The sequence below is a fragment of the Salmo trutta genome, chromosome 22, assembly GCF_901001165.1.
Source record: "Salmo trutta chromosome 22, fSalTru1.1, whole genome shotgun sequence".
In the NCBI taxonomy this organism is placed as follows: Eukaryota; Metazoa; Chordata; class Actinopteri; order Salmoniformes; family Salmonidae; genus Salmo; species Salmo trutta.
In genome coordinates, this window is record NC_042978.1 from 20098366 (window position 1) to 20113345 (window position 14980).

The 14980-nt window shown below is 41.5% G+C and overlaps 1 protein-coding gene and 1 long non-coding RNA gene across 3 annotated transcripts; both read right to left on the reverse strand.

The window, feature by feature from the left end:
• Positions 1-5486: 5486 nt before the first annotated feature.
• acer1 (alkaline ceramidase 1) lies at positions 5487-9450 on the reverse strand. 2 transcript variants are annotated; one of them, XM_029707136.1, is made up of 7 exons: positions 9375-9450; positions 8502-8614; positions 8203-8317; positions 7868-8006; positions 7168-7305; positions 6900-7037; positions 5487-6777 (listed from the first exon to the last, which is right to left on the reverse strand). In XM_029707136.1, the coding sequence occupies exons 1-7, from the start codon at positions 9379-9381 to the stop codon at positions 6600-6602; spliced, it is 828 nt and encodes a 275-aa protein (XP_029562996.1). In that variant the 5' UTR covers positions 9382-9450; the 3' UTR covers positions 5487-6599. The 2 variants fall into 2 exon arrangements, with proteins under 2 accessions (XP_029562996.1, XP_029562997.1); XM_029707137.1 differs by lacking the exon at positions 9375-9450 and adding an exon at positions 9268-9287.
• Positions 9451-13091: 3641 nt separating this feature from the next.
• LOC115158329 (uncharacterized) lies at positions 13092-14548 on the reverse strand. The gene is made up of 2 exons (XR_003868656.1): positions 14454-14548; positions 13092-14173 (listed from the first exon to the last, which is right to left on the reverse strand). It is a non-coding gene; the product is annotated as an uncharacterized LOC115158329 (long non-coding RNA).
• Between the last annotated feature and the right edge of the window lie 432 nt (positions 14549-14980).

A 14980-nucleotide genomic window follows, 5' to 3' on the forward strand; every position in this document is an offset into this window, starting at 1 on the left:
GCAAGCAACCAAAACAGAAAGCTTCCTTATCCAATCAGATAGGCAAAAGTTTAAGTCGTTTGTATTGAACCAACCATAGCACTTCAGAGGTGGGACTTCTCACGAGCGACAAATACATTCCAAGTATTTTCTGTAGCGTCTAAGAGTGACAGGGGAGGCTGGTCTCATAGACTAGACGTAGCATAGTAAATGAAAATCTGGGACGCTGAAATTAGTGTGATACTACAGGCTGACAAAAACAAAAGGAGGATGGCTGTTCGGGGTGGGTGTATAATGCGAATGTTTAACAACCCAAAGGACAACTTTAGCATTTTAGCTAATTAGCAACTTTGCAACTACTTAGGCCTACTACTTTTTAGCTACTTTGCAACTACTTAGCATGTTAGCTAACCCTTCCCCTAACCATAACATTAATCATTAACCTAACTCCTAACCTTAACCCCTAACCCATAGCCTAGCTAATGATAGCCACCTAGCTAACGTTAGCATTAGCCACAACAAATTGGAATTTGTAACATCAAATCAAATTTTATTGGTTACATAAACGTGATTAGTAGATGTTATTGCGAGTGTAGTGAAATGCTTGTGCTTCTAGCTCCAACAGTGCAGTAATATCTAACAAGTAATATCTAACAAATTACAGAACATATACCCAATACACACAAATCTAAGTAGGAATGAATTAAGACTATATACATATGGACGAGCGATGTCAGAGTGGAAAGGACTAAGATACCGTAGAATAGTATAGAATACAGTATATACACATGAGATGCGTAATGCTAGATATGTAAACATTAAGTGACTAAGATACTAAGGTAGTTTGCCCCGGTAATGGACTGGGCAGACTGCACCGCATATCATATGTATTGCAAATTCAGAACATATTGTACGAATTGCAATTCGTACAATATCATAAAAATTGTTATTCGTAACATATCATACGAAATGGATGATGGACATCCACAAATTAATACATACCATACCAAACATAACATATTGTATCATACTAATTTGAGTGTCCCTAATTTTAGTTTACTATATTACGTCTACCTCTGAGTCCAGGTTGGACAGGGAGCTTGTCTTAATAAATAAAGCAATAAGGACGTGGGTCCAGATGTGAAAGGCACATTGGATAAATCAATGTAAAAGCAGTGATCTGATATATTCACCGATAAAAAATAAATAAAATGTGTGAATATCTCATAAAACTGACGTTAATTTAGCCTATAACAGTCTATTGAATCACAAATGAAAATCATATTCCCAAAGGAGTTCTTGTCCCTAATTGCAAGTACCTAGGTGGATGCATGCCAATTTGGGATATATGAGGAACATTATTGAAACTGAAACATAATCGAAATTGAAACATTTAAATTGCAATACATACCACTCATTGGTGACATTGACATTGATCGTAGAAATGAAGGACATTGATTTCTAGTAATGGACATTTAAAAACAGATTTGATTTGCTTCGAGGCAATACTGAATATTGCATAGCATAGCATTACATTGGCCCGCAGGATATTGCATACAGGCCTATATCAGAACACCCAAATATGTCTGTGTTTGCTTTGATACCATAACTTTAGATGCTCAATCGAGAGCATCCTGTCGGGCTGTATCGCCGCCTGGTACGGCAACTGCCCCACCCATAACCGTAAGGCTCTCCAGAGGGTAGTGAGGTCTGCACAACGCATCACCGGGGGCAAACTACCTGCCCTCCAGGACACCTACACCACCCGATGTCACAGGAAGGCCAGAAAGATCATCAGGGACAACAACCACCCGAGCCACTGCCTGTTCACCCAGAAGGTGAGGTCAGTACAGGTGCATCAAAGCTGGGACCGAGAGACTGAAAAACAGCTTCTATCTCAAGGCCATCAGACTGTTAAACAGCCATCACTAACATTGAGTGGCTGCTGCCAACATACTGACTCATCTCTAGACACTTTAATAATAAAAATGGGATGTAATAAATGTATCACTAGCCACTTTAAACAATGCCACTTTATATAATGTTTACATACCCTACATTACTCATCTCATATGTATATGCTGTACTCTATACCATCTACTGCATCTTGCCTATGCCGTTCGGCCATCGCTCATCCATATATTTTTATGTACATATTCTTATTCATTCCTTTACACTTGTGTATATAAGGTAGTGTTGTGAATTTGTTAGATTACTTGTTAGATATTACTGCATGGTCGGAACTAGAAGCACAAGCATTTCCCTACACTCGTGTTAACATCTGCTAACCATGTGTATGTGACAAATAAAATTTGATTTGATTTGAACTTCCACTGCTTTACGTTCAGGAACAAGTGCTGAATAAAAACAACAGTGAGATCCCACCTGCCACAGATTGAGTAGGAGTCCATCCCTAACGCTGACCCCTTGACTTGAGCTGAGCTGCATTTCTTTCAGCAGAGTGTGATGCAAAGATTACAAAAGACAGTCTCAATCTTCTTTCTCTAGTGCCTCAAATGTGGTGGTGTACCATTTCCAATGGGTAATCTGAATAGAGAGCAGCATAGCTCCTAATAGAAGACGTCCACAGCTTCACAGGGACAAGAGGCAATCCGCAGTGGGCCTGTAGCGGGGGACACTTTGATGTGTGATGACCAGGCCACTGCTGTTGGACAGAGGGTCAGAGCTTTCTATCAGCCCTGGCCTCTCTGTGTCACTCACACTGATCCAGTCTTTGAGGCATGGATCAGTCTTTATGAAACTCCCATCTGGCTGTCAGAGACATATAAATGTTATAACTTAGTCAATCCCTGTTTTGCGTCTCCACGATTGAAGTGGTTACCATGTTTGATTGAGTCATCACTGAACGGGGTTTATCAATAAAATTGTATAAAATGTACAAACACACACACACACACACATACTGTATATACACTGAAGGTGAATGGGCAAGACAAAATATTTAAGTGCCTTTAAATTGAGTGTGTCAAGAACTGCAACGCTTTCCTGTGTGTATCAATAATGGTCCACCACCCAAAGGACATCCAGCCAACTTGACACAACTGTGGGAAGCATTGGAGTCAACATAAGCCAGCATCCCTGTGGATCGCTTTTAACACCTTGAAGAATCCATGCCGTGACAAATTGAGGCTGTTCTGAGGTCAAAAAGGGGTGCAATGCAAAATTAGGAAGGTGTTCCTAATGTTTTGTCACTCAGCGTAGCTCATTCATAGGGGTTGTTGTTAGCCATATGGAAGTCAATGGTTGTTACATATTTACAACTTTACAGAGCTTACAAAATAAAATGTTAGAAATACTGTACCCACTGGACACAGACGTCAGTTTAACGTCTAGTTTAGATTTACATTCAGTTGAGTTGTCAACTAACATGAATTCAACATGAAATCAACACAAAATGTCACTATGCCATTGGATCTAGGTTAACAGTTGGGTAAAAAAAAATAAAAAAGACAAAATACCCTTACATGGATTACTTTTTGCAAAACCAATCAGTTTCCACATTGATTCAACATCATGTGGAAACAATGTTAATTCAACCAGTTTTTGCCCAATGGGTAGTCTGTACACTAGACGTCACTGTTGCTTCTGACAGTTTATGAATATCATGTGCATGCCAATTTCTTTGTGTCAGACCAGTTAGGAATAGGACTTTGAAAACATGTCTACAATGTACCAAATGATTTAACATCTTTAGGAGGGATTTCTGGTGGGTTTCCAAAATATGTGTTACAAAACATAGCAGTAAAAAGAGGTAGGTAAAAAATATATATACAGTTGAAGTTGGAAGTTTACATACACTTAGGTTGGAGTCATTAAAACTAGTTTTTCAACCACTCCACAAATTTCTTGTTAACAAACTATAGTTTTGGCAAGTCGGTTAGGACATCTACTTTGTGTATGACACAAGTCATTTTTCCAACAATTGTTTACAGACAGATTATTTCACTTATAATTCACTGTATCACAATTCCAGTGGGTCAGAAGTTTACATACACTAAGTTGACTGTGCCTGTAAACAGCTTGGAAAATTCCAGAAAATGATGTCATGGCGTTAGAAGCTTCTGATAGGCTAGTTGACATACTTTGATTCAATTGGAGGTGTACCTGTGGATGTATTTCAAGGCCTACCTTCAAACTCAGTGCCTCTTTGCTTGACATCATGGGAAAATCTAAAGAAATCAGCCAAGACCTCAGAAAACAAATAGTAGACCTCCACAAGTCTGGTTCATCCTTGGGAGAAATTTCCAAATGCCTGAAGGTACCACATTCATCTGTACAAACAATAATACGCAAGTATAAACACCATGGGACCACGCAGCCGTCATACCGCACAGGAAGGAGACGCGTTCTGTCTCCTAGAGATGAACGTACTTTGGTGCGAAAAGTGCAAATCAATCCCAGAATAACAGCAAAGGACCTTGTGAAGATGCAGGAGGAAACAGGTACAAAAGTATCCATATCCACAGTAAAACAAGTCCTAAATCGACATAACCTGAAAGGCCGCTCGGCAAGGAAGAAGCCACTGCTCCAAAACCGTCATAAAAAAGCCAGACTACGGTTTGCAACTGCACATGGGGACAAAGATTGTACTTTTTGGAGAAATGTCCTCTGGTCTGATGAAACAAAAATATAACTGTTTGTCCATAATGACCGTCGTTATATTCGTAGGAAAAAGGGGGAGGCTTGCAAGCCGAAGAACACCATCCCACCTGTGAAGCACGGGGGTGGCAGCATCATGTTGTGGGGGTGCTTTGCTGCAGGAGGGACTGGTGCCCTTCACAAAATAGATGGCATCATGAGGCAGGAAAATTATGAGGATATATTGAAGCAACATCTCAAGACATTAGTCAGGAAGTTAAAGCTTGCTCGCAAATGGGTCTTCCAAATGGACAACGACCCCAAGCATACTTCCAAAGTTGAGGCGAAATGGCTGAAGGACAACAAAGTCAAGGTGTTGGAGTGGCCATCACAAATCCCTGACCTCAATCCTATAGAAGTTTTTTGGGCAGAGCAGAAAAAGTGTGTGCGAGCAAGGAGGCCTACATACCTGACGCAGTTACACCAGCTCTGTTATGAGGAAAGGGCCAAAATTCATCCAACTTATTGTGGGAAGCTTGTTGAAGGCTACCCAAAACGTTTGACCCAAGTTAAACAATTTAAAGGCAATACTACCAAATACTAGTTGAGTGTATGTAAACTTCTGACCCACTGGGAATGTGATGAAAGAAATAAAAGCTGAAATAAATCATTCTCTCTACTATTATTCTGACATTTCACATTCTTAAAATAAAGTGGTGATCCTAACTGACCTAAAACAGGGAATTTTTACTAGGATTAATTGTCAGGGATTGTGAAAAACTGAGTTTAAATGTATTTGGCTAAGGTATATGTAAACTTCCGACTTCAACTGTATCTATGTCTAATGCTCAATACATTGTTCATAGCAACTTTTCTTTTTTTCAATATAAAGAGAAAACTACATTCTGTTAAATGTCTCAAATTCGTCAGTGCATTTATTTCAGTAATGCACAAACTGTTAATCTTATTCATATAAAAATGTAATTGCTCTCATAGAGGTAGAACCCCACACATAACAAAACTTGACATGTTCCTAACAGTTTCTGTAATAACATTGTAATACTCTTTGAAAAACCTGAGAGAGATTCAATTAATACATGTATGTTATAAAATGACTTAGTTTAGTTCAGTTCACACACAATGTGATATTTATCCCTGAAAAGGGTGTAGGCTATGTAAACAAACTCTACAAGCCCCCTGAAATGTGGTTGTGATTCAGCCCCACATTTAATCAAAGCTGTCTTTTTTGTTGAAAGTATCTCAGTACTCGTCACTACAAAGACAAGCATGTAATCATACCAAAACACAGCTAAATATAAAAACGTGTTGTTTTTTTACAAACATGATGTGCAGAGAATATCCATGCGCATACAGATGTAGGATCTTAATTTGACCTATATTGTAACAGCAAAATAATCCTGCAGCAATAGGATTTTAACGTTTAGTCCGTAATGTTGCTTGATCGGTGGTTAGGCTATTAACATTTACATTTACATTTAAGTCCTTTAGCAGACGCTCTTATCCAGAGCGACTTACAAATTGGTGTATTCACCTTATGATATCCAGTGGAACAACCACTTTACAATAGTGCATCTATTAAGCTGGCCAAAAGTATGCTACATGAAAAGCAAAATACTGTTGATATAACCGTTGGTTTTCAGTGAATTTATGTAAACCAATAAGCTCATCTGCATTTCCTGCAGTGCAGGAAAATTCTCAGCAAAAAAAAGAGTGATCAAATTAAGATCCTACATCTGTATGAATGCAAATAACAGATGGGTGAATTGATCAAAATTCCCACACAATGCATACAAACATACACACATTAATGACCTGAGTGGCATTGATTCTATTATCATATAAAATAAGAAGCAAACCAATGGATTGCAGCCATTTCTCAAACTGAGTCACTGCTAAGTAAAAAGAAAGGCACTGCATTTTACACCTTCTCTGCATGGCACTACAGACCACATTTAATCACCAAAGCCTTCAAGTTGTCTCTTGCAGAAGTTGAATGTTCTTTAGAATCTTTTATGAGTCTTGGTGGTTCCTTTCAGAACAATGTAAGGCAACCCCAGGACCCAGTTGTCATTGGGCCAGTACTGAAGGCTTGGCAGGGAGTAGGGTATCTCATAGTTGGCATCCAAGTAGGCTATCAGGGTGCTTGCGTAGGCTACAGCCATCACAATCAGAATGTGCCTAGAGAGTGAATAGACAAGTGTCAGTCATACATGGATCTGTTTGTGATTCACAAAATCAAAAAGAAAATTGTTCTATCTAACTTCTATTAACATCATTGTTGTCATCTCCCCTACTCTTACCAGATGCCATGCAGGTAGCAGAAATTAAGCTTTTGCCAGAAGCTGCATCCGAAACGATCACTGATCCAGCAGGAGATGGCCAGCACCCACAGGCCAACAGCAGACCAACATAACCGCAGCACCTTCGGGTCAGTACAGCTGTGTGTGAGGAAAATAAAGGGGAAGAAAGAGGGACAGAAAGCAGTTATTTGATAGCAGTTATCAGACAGTGAACTGATGGAGTGATAGGCAGTAATGTACAGTACAATAATGGGAGTTATTGCCTTACGTCCTCATCTCCAGACCCAATGAGTAGATGATGTGGAGGGCAAAGCAGTTGAGGAGGTAGGCATTGGCAGTGGGTTTGACAAAGGAGCATAGGGTGGTGACGACAGTTATCATCATGACCAGCCGGGAGAAAGTCGTCCTGCAGGGGGCGAGAGAGAGAGGGTTAGGGGTGGATAGGAGACATAAAATGAACTTGAAAACAGTTGACAGGTATCACACGGCAGCACAGAAAACACTGGAAGGTAAATAAATGGGGACTATTGAACCAGGGGCTAGTTTTATAATTAAATTGGGATTATCTTCACACTGTCTGTTTGGTCCATGTTAATGGGAGAGTCATTCAGAATGCCAGGGAGCCCCTCTCTCCCACTGGCTGGTGAATATAGCACACTGCAGGCTGCTCCTGGCCTGGTTGTCAGGCTCCTGGCTTAATATGGCTTCTGTTTCAACCTGGCGTGCCCTGTAAAAAGATCCTGTCATTGTCTCCTGCCTTATTAAAAGCCTACAGTACGTACTGCTGTTTGGTCCATACAGAAAGAACAGCTGCATGATCCTGTAGCAGGGAGATCTAAACACACGTGGATGCTGCTCCATGGTTACATTAAATAGAGACAGGAAGGCAGCATGCGGTACCCTACTTCCAGTATTCACAGACAACATTTTGTCTGCAGAAGCCTCGACCAGGAGCAATGGTGACCAACCTGTCCTTGATGAAGGAGGGGAAGAGCCTGCGTGGGAACCAGAGACCATAGCAGAGCCCCAGGACCCACAGGATGGACAGCTCATCCAGCATCTGGCCCATGAAGCTCAGGGTCATGTGGAAGTAGGCAGAGAAGAGACCTGTAGGGAGGGGACACACGTTAATTCCCCGTTCCTAAATGGCCCCCAGCCCCTACCCAGTATCTATTGGGAAGAGGTTAAGAGCTATTATTGAATTCTGAATGAACTGAAAGCACCCTGATGAGGCCACCCTTGGAGTGGAGTTATAACCGAATGAAGGTTGGCCTGCTGTTTGGAAAGGAGAGTGGAGACACACCCACAAAGATCATCATGATCCAGACCAGGTGTACAGCCAGGTTCCTCTCCCTGGCGTAGGGGTGCAGCAGGTACAGCATGATGGGGGAGATCACGAAGAAGAACAGGCTGCTCATCTGGAGAAACAGAAAGGACTGTTCTAAAAGAAGGATTCACAATGTAATGTAGTGAGTGATGCACCTGTCCACTATATCTATCATCATTGTGGCCATACAGGATGGTCCACAACAGTTGCAGTGTAGTTTCAGAAAGGTACATTTCTCAGCTGGATATTGTAAGAAATAAATAATGTACACTTACAGTGTTGAAGTACTCCACTATGTGTTCAGAGTGCCTGTAGTTATCCTCACACCAGTCCAAATCGGAGCTTTCATAGGCGAACAGGCCTGTCATCTTCTCACTAGAATAGAACCCTGTGGGGGAGAAAGAAAGAGGCCGTTATTTTCTGTTGCTTCCAGCATAGAGCACAGTATGACTAACCATGTGGATGATTTTTCAAAGACTCCACATGCTGATCTACTTTTTGAAGACGCCATATGAGGGACTGGCTTTAGTGAAATGTCGGTTGTCAGTTTTTCCCCTTTTTGAAAACATAAGCAAATATCCAGGAGTGGATGCCTTAGCATGGGCTTCTTCAATCACAGCCACCAAAATGGTTGCTTCAGTGTTGCTTATGTTGTACTGAATTATAGTACTACATCCAGCCGGCCTGTTGGATTGTTAGCAGCATGAGTAAAATGACACAATATTCAATGATAATAAATATAATTGAAATCTACTATGTTGTTCAAATATTACATTTAAATGGGTTACAAACAGAGTAGGATGGACTGTCAATGCTAAATGTTCTCAGCTGGATATCCATCCATGTTTTATCCATCCATACTGCAATCATGACATGCTTTAAAATAATTGTCTTTGAACCAAAGCAAATATTATCTTAACATCGTGTATGCAAGTAGGTTGCAAGTAGGTTGCAAGTAGGTTGCAAGTAGGTTGCATAAGACCTTGCATTAAAAGACAAATCATCATCATGAAATAGTGTCATCATCAAAACACCTGTCACCTGTTGTTATATATTGTCGACAAAACAGCACGCGTTCATATGGAATGTTTGTAGACACTATATGACCACCATCTCAGGAGACTAGGTAACATAGATATAGAGCTTACCTCCCATGTTGTAATCCAACCACAACTACTCAACTACTTTCCTCTCCGAGTGGCAGGTGGATTTTAAGTAGGGGACAAATGCTCCCGATCCTGTTGCACGAGTCTTTACTGTGACGTCACGCCCCGGTGTGGCAAGAAAAACTACTGTGAAACTGAAATTCCCGGTGCCTTTGTTATAGTATAACCTGTCAGTTCAGAATTTGGATTAAAGTTGAAATGGAACCAAATGCACATGGGTGCATTTTACGCATGAACGTAAAACCTGATACCCAACCTCAGCAACACGCAGCGCGTGATCAAACACATTTAACTAAAACCTACCATATTACATTACCATCATTACATTATTCCTTATTCGCCATCCTTTGTTTGAAATTATAGTTTTAGAATAGAACGAATACACACCTAATGGCAAAAGCTGTGGCTATTCATATTCTCTATAGCCAGGTGTACCAACAGGCATGGCACAAGCACACGAGCGTGAGGCCACATTGGTCATATGTCACATCAATGCCCTTTGCTTTTGACGGACGGCATAGGTAGCCAATCGTTCCTTACCCGCTGTTTGCCATTGTATTATTTATGTATTCTAGAAGCAAGAACATTCCTGACAATGTTAATTGAAACAATTGTGCTATTATGCCATTTTACAAGGAGGTGAGTTAGCAAAACTACAAGTCAGTCAAACAGCACAGACACCTGGTATATATATTAGAAATCAAATCAAATATGTAAGTCATTACTTCAACATTGATTAAACTACATGTTTAATCCCCACACAATTGCCATTCATTAAACAATAAATCTAGGCCTATGCTGGTTTGGAATAGGATGAGGGCCAAAGAGCCCAGACAATTATACAGCTGTATTTCCATTTTAAGAAGTCAGGTTGGTGATATAAAGCTCCATGGGGAATGAGGTCATAGTTGAGACCAGCTCTACTGGTCTGTCTGTGGATCATCAGAATAAGCAGGGGATCCTGCTCAGCAACTACACCGTCTCCACAGGTACTAATGACAATACTCAATTATTAAAGCAGTAGTCTACCATGTATGTTTAACATGTACCTCATATTATGGCTGTATTCATTGAGTATGTAGTCTGCTCATATGATTTCTTTATTCAGACGAAGGGTACTGCTATGGGATACCCTATGGCTCCTAACTATGCTCATTTGAATGTGGGTTACATTGAGAAACAGTCAATTCTTAATCCTCTCAAAAATGTTTTCTGCCTAACATTACAATTTAGAAACCGTACATTGATGATATTTTTGTTCTATGGAGGGGTGATGCAAAACAGCTCCAGGCATTCCATGCTTTTCTAAACTCTTCTTCTGAGCACCTGAGATTTACTATGTAATCTGACACGTGTCAATCAGTTTCCTTGATGTTCTGATTTTGTGTGAGGATAATGTTCCATACACTGATCTTTACAGGAAACCTACTGATCCTAATCGATTGTTGAGGGTTGATAGTTGTCACCCGCTTCCCTTGAAAAACAGTTACAGCCAATTCTGTCGAATCAAACGAATTTGCAAAGATTTCGACAGAAATATGGCTGAGACGCAAAGAAAATTCAAGAAGAGGGGGTACAAAAATGGTCAGATTAATACTGCCATTGAGAAAACTCAAAACAAATCGAGACATGATCTCTTTCAAGCAGTGGCGGTTCTAGACCATTTCAACTGGGGGGGCCAAGCTGGGGCCAGTTGTACTGTTAGAGGGGCCAGTTACATTAGACGTTATTGTTGTCATGTCATTTTCTTCACTGCATTGCAGGCATTAGCAGGCAAAAGACCATGTTCCGCGTTGCCACTGTCTAATAACGGATGTAAAAAAAGAACGATAGCAAAAATTTGTTATGTAAAAATTATTTCATACTCCACATTTAGCGGGGCCACAAGGGGGTCCAAAATTGTTGTCACAGGGGCACTGCCCCTGCTAAATTCACAATCTGGCCCTCATACCATCATGGCCTTCTAATCATCCCAAGTTTACGATTGGCTCATTCATCCCCCTTCCTCTCCCCTGGAACTATTTCCCAGGTCGTTGCTGTAAATGAGAATGTGTTCTCAGTCAATTTACCTGGTAAAATAAGGGTTAAATAAGATCTGGGGAAAGGTACCAAAACATTTCTGCAGCATTGAAGGTCGCCAAGAACACAGTGGCCTCCATCATTCTTAAATGGAAGAAGTTTGGAACCCTCAAGACTCTTCCTAGAGCTGGCCGCCCAGCCAAACTGAGCAATAGGGGTAGAAGGGCCTTGGTCAGGGAGGTGACCAAGAACCCGATAGTCACTCTGACAGAGCTCCAGAGTTCCTCTGTGGAGATGGGAGAACCTTCCAGAAGGACAACCATCTCTGTAGCACTCCACCAATCAGGCTTTTATGGTAGAGTGGCGAGACGGAAGCTACTCAGTAAAAGGCACATGACAGCCCACTTGGAGTTTGCCAAAAGGCACCTAAAGACTCTCAGACCAAGAGAAACAAGATTCTCTGGTCTGATGAAACCAAGATTGAATTCTTTGGCATGAATGCCAAGCGTCACGTCTGGAGGAAACCTGGTACCATCCCTACGGTGAAGCATGGTGGTGGCAGCATCATGCTGTGGGGATGTTTTTCAGCGGCAGGGACTGGGAGACTAGTCAAGATCGAGGGAAAGATGAACGGAGCAAAGTACAGAGAGATCATTGATGAAAACCTGCTCCAGAGCACTCATGACCTCAGACTGGGGCGAAGGTACACATTCCAACAGGACAATGATCCTAAGCAGACAGCCAAGACAACGCAGGAGGGGCTTTCGGGTCGCTGAATGTCCTTGAGTGGGCCAGCCAGAGCCCGGACTTGAACCCGGTCGAACATCTCTGGAGAGACCTGAAAATAGCTGTGCAGCGAAGCTCCCCATCCAACCTGACAGAGCTTGAGAGAATCTGCAGAGAAGAATGGGAGAAACTCTCCAAATAAAGGTGTGCCAAGCTTGTAGCGTCATACCCAAGAATACTGCAGGCTGTAATCACTGCCAAAGGTGCTTCAACAAAGTACTGAGTAAAAGGTTTGAATACTTAGGTAAATGTGATATTTAATTTTTTATTTGTAATAAATCTGCAAAATTTTCTAAAAACCTGTTTTTGCTTTGTCCTTATTGGGTATTGTGTGTAGATTAATGAGTGGGGAAAAACTATTTAATCCATTTTAGAATAAGGCTGTAATGTAACAACATGTGGAAATAGTCAAGAGGTCTGAATACTTTCTGAATACACTGTATGCACTTTTCTACTATGCATATTCAACACTTCATATTGTCAAGACATGTTTTTATAACATAATTGGTCAAAGATGGAACCATCACCTGCTGCGTGCTTCAGTAACTGTTCCAAAAACGACTATAAACTGCATCCACACATTGAACATTGTAATGGATTAGCATTTCCATTCTTAACGTGTAAAGCTCCCAGTTTCAGTCAGAGCTCACCTGCTGGACCAGTCCTCCCAGCTGAAGAAGAATCTACTGTGCTGCACTCTCTCCTGACAACACATCATTCATAGCCATAATGAAGACAGCATTCTTCAAGGGTTACGAGACTTTGAAAAACAAGGGTGCATTCCAGGGATCATTATTGATAGCTAAACATGATATAAGAATGAGGTGGCCTTCAAGCATTCAATTTCATTTAGTTACACATTGCGTCAAGGAGACAAAAACAGTATATCAGTCATTTCTGTATCTATAATAATTGTCTTTATTATGACCACTGCCACTTCACAAAAATAGAAATTCAAATTTTACAACACATAAACTAGTTTTGTAATGAATTCAACATAGCAGAACTATTATTTGTAATTACAAGTTTATAACATAAAATAACCATGCATATTATCATACACCAGTCAAACTTTTATGCTCAGTGCACATTGACTTGCAAGAATTGAAGACAAGGAAATGGTGCAGCGGTACCTCCCAGTGGTTGCTTAAAGCAGCAATCATAAGTAGACTATCAACGCAGCCTCCACACCCCTGGTTCAGTAAAAAGCTGACGGATCAGGCTGGAGAAATGTAATCACTCCAATTCATAGACAGAACTATGGGTGCAAGGAATGACCATCCAAGATAGCAAAATGATCGTTTTAACCGTATTTTGAGGCTGTATAGTGTTTGTTTGCATTTTCTTTGTTTCCAAACATTGGGGTTAAACAAGCTTACATTTTGGGATCTGATGGGGTATGACAGTTGAACTAAGCTCATGAGGCATTTATAAGTCATTTTTTTCAGGAATCAATGGGTGCATATCATTCATTTATTAGTCCAAAAAATGGATGTAGAAACTGTTGATTGCCCCTTTAAATTTCTGGGATGCTTTTTTTTCTACACTTGATAGCATTACATTTGTTACACGGTTCTCACAAAGCAATTTTTTTAATGATATGCATAAAATCATTGCGTCCGATTTTGAGTTAGCACCTCAAAGCTGTCCTCTTTTGTGAAACTGGAAAAAGAAAGTCACGGTTCCGGGTTTCAGCTAGCTTTCCAACATGCATCTTACTTATATTGTTGTGCAGATATTATAAAGAACTGGTGTCAACATGATGATTCTGTTGATACGCTTGTAAATCAGATATCTCTTGTAATTACTGTTAGGCTTACATGCAATTCACCGTTGCTTTACAGTGGATAGTCATGTCTGTTGTATACATAGTTTGTTGGGCCACAGGACAGGCAGTAATCAGATCTTCTCCACATAGTTCCCAGGGAAGAGTCCTTCCTTGCCACAAAACCTGCCTCTCCACCAGCCTGATGCATCTGCAGGGGAACACAGAGATATGGACAGCTGTGGACTCCATACACAGTACAGTCTTAGAATTCATCCAATACAGGTCTGAGCATGAATTGATGCTGTGAGCTTATTCGGGATCAGCACTTAAAGCATAACAGCACTGGTGTAGTAGTGCCAAGCATCAAACAAGTTCTCTAGTCTCTTCTGCCTCTTTCTTCACACCCTTTTCCGTTGTTGAGATGGACACAGGTTTTTAACAAATAGAGAATTGAGTACTATTCTATTCCTTCCCTACGTGTTCCTCACCTTCATTGAGCAGGTCGATGATATCATTGGTGTCGAAGCTAAGCTCGTCTGTGTCCTGGCCAGCATACTGGTACAGCGCCCGGCAACGCGGGCCGGTGGGGGCGTGGCTGGGCCTTGGGCCGGCTGGACGGGGCCGGGGGGGGGCCCGCTGGCTGCTGATACTCCTCTTCCTCTGCATTCTGGAGGAGAGAGGGGGGGATGAGAGAGGGAGAGAGAGGGGAGGATGAGAGAGAGAGAGAGAGGGGGATGAGAGAGAGAGAGAGAGAAGGGGGGATGAGAGAGAGAGAGGGGGGGGGTGAGAGAGAGGGGGATGAGAGAGTGAGAGAGAGGGGGGGGTGAGAGAGAGAGAGAGAGGGGGATGAGAGAGAGAGAGAGGGATGAGAGAGACACGAGAGAGAGAGAGAGAGAGAGAGAGAGGGATGAGAGAGATGAGAGAGAGAGAGAGAGAGAGAGAGAGAGATAGAGAGAGAGAGAGGGGGATGAGAGAGAGAGAGAGAGGGGGATGAGAGAGAGAGAGAGAGAGGGGG